Source organism: Panicum virgatum, chromosome 5N (assembly GCF_016808335.1).
Source record: "Panicum virgatum strain AP13 chromosome 5N, P.virgatum_v5, whole genome shotgun sequence".
NCBI lineage: Eukaryota > Viridiplantae > Streptophyta > Magnoliopsida > Poales > Poaceae > Panicum > Panicum virgatum.
The window spans coordinates 8,971,822-8,976,649 of NC_053149.1; the positions used below are offsets into that span (position 1 = coordinate 8,971,822).

Genomic DNA, 4,828 nt, shown 5'->3' on the forward strand with positions numbered 1-4,828 from the left:
GTTCAAAAGGGGGGGCGTCGTGACAGGCCGTCTCCACAGAGTAGGCGGAGTATCGAGGGATCGGATTAGAGATTTTGGGTTTAAAGAGGCTTTTCATTGAGATTCACATCTATCTTACTTCACTTTATCTAGCTGGAACTACAACTTATGTACGATCTAGGTGATCTAGATTGGTTATCTCTAACTTTCTCTTGCTACCTTCGGTGTTTGTCGTGTTTTTAGTAGATTAGATTCGTTTTCACCATCTCACACAAAGGAATCTCTATGCTAGTAGATTGTTTCTTGTCTCTTTGATTCCGTGGATTGATAAACCTTGGGGGAATACTCTGAGGGAAAAGCTACACGAAACCGTGCGCCATTGCCAGGGAACCATCGATTTAAGATCCAATCTTACTTGCATTCGTAAATATTTCTTGATTTTTCTTTTTGACCTTTTTAGATCTCTTATTTTTCTGAGCTAACTAAAAAAACGGATCTATTCCACGAAAATCAATCTAATGTAGAGTTTGCTTTATTTTTCTTTTATGTTTTAGATCTTGTATATTCATCTTTTAGATCTCGTATATATTTCTTTTTCACTAACCCCTAATAGGAGATGGACGGGAGCCTCTCCAACAAACCCGAAAATTTTGTGGATGATCCAGGAAAAATTTACAGGCAAAGGAGACGAGAAGCACGATCACGGAAGCCGGAACTAGTAGATCCAGAAGTTGAAGCCGACGATTCATCGTCTTCACCTCAAGCAACTCCACCAACAAGTCCAAAGGAGGCGCCACTTCACCAAGGGATGGCGCTACCGGAGCCAGAGCGTACGATCGGAGAGCTATGCACTCCGGACGTTCGGGACTTGCCGATCCAAAATCTCGACAACATCGGAGTTCCGTTCGAGATCAAGACTTCAATCATAAGGATGGTGCAAAGCTCGCCCTTCACTGGAAAAGAAGACGCTAATCTACATCTTCAAGTGTTCCTCCAACTATGCCGCACTTTCGACATGCAAGGGATGACTCAAGATCAAATAAGAGCGAGGCTCTTTCCGTTCTGTCTACTTGGGAGAGCGCTGCAATGGTTTCATTCTCTACCACCGCGCACGGTGCAAAATTGGGAGTCCTTGATGAAAGAATTCATGACGGAGTTCTACTCGCCTGGTAAGACCCAGATTCTGCGCAACAAAATTGCAACATTCGCGCAAGCCCCGACGGAGACTATTGCGGAAGCCTATGAGCGCTTCTACGACTACATCCGCGCCATACCTCATCACAAGTTCTCAAGGGAGGATGTGGTCCAGAAATTCTATCAAGGCCTCACTACTGCATCAAGGGGGATCATTGACGCATCGGCCGGAGGTTCTATCATTGAGCTCACGCCTACTCAAGTTTTCAAACTATTCAAGAAGGTGGCGGACAATGACGCATGGGCATCATTGGGGCGCCTGCAACCACTCCAAGCCGTGGGCGCCGCGAAGAGTGTATTACAAGTGGAACGCGAAGAAGTGCTAGAAGGGAAGATCGACTCGCTCATGAGAAGGTTGGAGAAGATGGTAGTGGAAAAGAGAGAAGCCCAAGCTATCTATTTGAAGGCGGCCGAAGCAAGGTCTACATGTGAAGAATGTGGAGAGTATGGCCATGTACAAAACAATAGCCCGGAGGAAGCCAAGATGCTCGACTACATGAAGAAGGGAGAATGGATTCCGCCGACCAATTTCCGCTACGGGCAAGGTAGACCCCAATTTAATGCAAGCTCTTCCATTCAAAACTCGGTGCCTCTTCGTACACAATTGAAGGAGTTCATGGAGGAGCAAGGCAAGATCAACAAGGACACCGTCACCAAGTTCAAGGCTATGGACAAGATCTTGGAGAACATTGATGGCAAGGTGACGGAGGTCGGGAGCTCTAACCTTCAAGTACTCAACATGATGAAGATGCTAGAAACACAAGTAGCCCTCGGGGGCTCGGGGGCGAAGGTCTCTCCCTCCCTTTGGCTGACGGGGCGCTCCTGCATGCCCCACCAGCTCCTCCTCCTGCGACCGGCCAGGCGGCACTATCCGTGTCGCCCCGACCGACCTCGACTTCGATGTCCGGCCAAGTGGCGTTCTCCGCACCGCCCCGGCTGGCCTCCTCCTCGGCGTCAGCCCGAGCGGCCACCACAACGCAGCTCTAGCCGGCGTCGTCCCCGCCCTCCTGCGCTCGGGGCAGTTGGCCCTCCAGGGCCCCCCGAGCCACTGCCTCTCAGAGCTTTACAACCTCCGCCTTCAGGACCGTATCCCCTCCGGACGGGGGCTGCGACGCCGAACGCGGCGTGGCGTGCGCCCCGGTCTTAAGGGCCTTGGTCGGCGTGAGGCGGGACGCATTCTTGGCGGTGGCTCCGGAGTTGGGCAATCGGGGAAGAAACGTTGAAGTCAGCAGGATTGGAGGGTCGAGTAAACGAATACAAGGGGTAAAGTCGAGATCACTTACTCCGACCGAGCGCTCATGTTGTGTTTGTTTGTGCCGCTCCTCCGGGCCCGCGGCACGCTGACACCTCCCGACGCCTGACCCGGGGGAGTCGCCCTCAGATCGTCCCGGGGCCTAGAGGCCGTCTGCGTGGGTGTGTCCGCGCTTGCCGCGGACCCTCCGCCACCCGACGACATCGCTGCCGGCAAAGGCATCCTCTGCCCCGTCACGGGCGTGGACGATCTCCTGCCCGCCGCCAGCACGGGCGACCTCTGCCCCGCCGCTGGCGTGGGCGACCTCCGCTCCGTCCTCGCGGCGGGCGGCTCTACCAGTGGTCCCGGCGCGAGCGTCGCCTCGCCCAGTGTCACCGTCGAGCCTTCGCCGCCAGCCCCTAGATAGGCCGGCAGGGAACCCACGCCCGTCACTGCCTCGTCGTCATCAGACTCCGAGAAGTTCAGCTCACCATCCGAGGAATCTTCCCCCTCGGTGGACTCGGGCGTGGCCGGTCTCGGGGCGCCCTCCGCTTGTGCAAGCTTGCACGCCCTAGCATGCTTCTCCCTCTTCTCCCTGTTCCTGGCGGTGGCTTCCTTCGCCGCGTCCTTCTTCCTCTTCGTCGCTTCATCACGCAGGCGGTTGGCCTGGCGATCCTCCGGAACTGGGGGCTTCGAGATATAGCCCTTGTGGCTTACCCCCTGCAAATGCGACCAGATCAGGATCAAGGAGTAGGGAGAGGAGTAGCACAAACTATCAACGATCGAAAACCAAACTCACCACAGGGAGATACCCCTTCTCGGGGCGCATCTTGATCTTTCAGAGATCATCTAGGTTGTCGGGGAACTCCGCCACTGCACTCTTTGCCCTCCGGGTAGCAACGTTGTGGGGGAGCAGCACGTTCGACATCCTCGAGCCCTCGTACGGGGCCTCAAGGGTAAGCTCGAAGATCGGCAACTTCCTCTCCATGAGAGGAATCACCCTCTGCCGATGGAAATTTGCGATGACGGCAGCCACCGTTAGCTCTTTCTTTGCCAAATATCGAAGCGCGTTTGTGAGCACTTCGAGCTTGGCCTGCTGCCTCTGGGTTGACAAACCCCAGCCCCACTTTTCCGGCCTCTCCCGGAGCACCTTGCTGGTGAACACCGGAAGCCGCCCGCCGTCGTTCCGCAGGTAAAACCACCCTCGGATCCACCCGACATTGTTCGTAGTCATTCTACAGGGGATGTACAGATCCGACCTGTTCCCGCGCACGTGAAGCATGAGGCCGCCGGCGCGAGCGTACCTCTTCGGCTGGCCCCGCGTGTTCTCGATGAAGGCCTCGCCGCGGAATAGATGGATCCACAGATCCCAGTGTGCTTCGATCCCCAGGTAACCCTCGCGGAGCGCGACGAAGACCGCCGCCTGCGAGATGGAGTTGGGGCCAAAATTATGCAGCTCCACCCCGTAGTAGTCGCAGAGCGCACGCATGAACCTGCCAACGGGGACGCTGAATCCCCGTTTGTGGAGCCGCACGAGGCTCATGATGTATCCGCTGGGGGGATTCGGCTCGGTCTCCTCTAGCCGCGGGGGAATCCACACCGGACGCGCCGGGTTGGTGTTCATTGGTAAGCGCCTGTCGTTGACCAATTGCACCAAGACCGCCGTGGTGGCGGTGGACTTCCCCCACGGCAACGGCTCCTCGATCCTCGCCCTTGCTCGGAGTCGGATGGAGAACACGAAAGGTTAGCTCAAGCAAGGGCTAAGGTGTGCTCTCTTCTCTCTTTCTTCCTTCTCTCTCTCTTGGCTCTAGGCACTGGATGCAGGGGAGGCGAAGAAGGCAGGGGAGGAGAGAGCAGAAGGCCAGGTGAGCCCAATTGTTCCCCTCTTCCCCGCTTTTATCCGTCGGGACGGGCGGATTCACCGCCGCAGTCCCGAATTCGCCGCATTGAATGTGGTAGATTTCGCTGCCGCCGACAACTGAGCCCCACGACCATGAAGGCTCCCACGCGCGCGCTTGGCAGTAATTACGGCGTAGTAACCGACGGGCGGGCGGGACTATAGCACTGTCCAATCCACCAGCCGCCACCCACGCCTCTCCGCCTACCCAAGGCAGCCGCCTGAAAAGGCGCGCCCGCACTGCACCGCACGTACCGGGCCACGTCGCCCACGAATAGCGGAAGACCCGCGCGCACGACCGGTGACTCCGTGCCGTTTAGCGAACCGTTATAGAATATTCCCTCCGAGGATTCCTTACCATCGAAGGAATTCGATTCCGAGGCCTTACTGATCAGGGGCTCGAAGCCTGGCCCATCGAGGGTTCGACAGGTGCCCCAGATCGCCAGAGTCAGGGACTGGATGGGCGTGCCATACAAGCTACCCTCGAACACGGAGTTCGAGGCGCCTCACGCAGTGTTCGAGGCCGG

The 4,828-nt window shown here is 56.6% G+C and overlaps 1 protein-coding gene across 1 annotated transcript; it reads right to left on the reverse strand.

Annotated features, from left to right (window-relative positions):
- Nucleotides 1-2,452: 2,452 nt before the first annotated feature.
- Nucleotides 2,453-3,233, reverse strand: LOC120674518. Its single transcript, XM_039955686.1, has 2 exons — nucleotides 3,204-3,233; nucleotides 2,453-3,124 (listed from the first exon to the last, which is right to left on the reverse strand). The coding sequence occupies exons 1-2, from the start codon at nucleotides 3,231-3,233 to the stop codon at nucleotides 2,453-2,455; spliced, it is 702 nt and encodes a 233-aa protein (XP_039811620.1).
- Nucleotides 3,234-4,828: the final 1,595 nt, after the last annotated feature.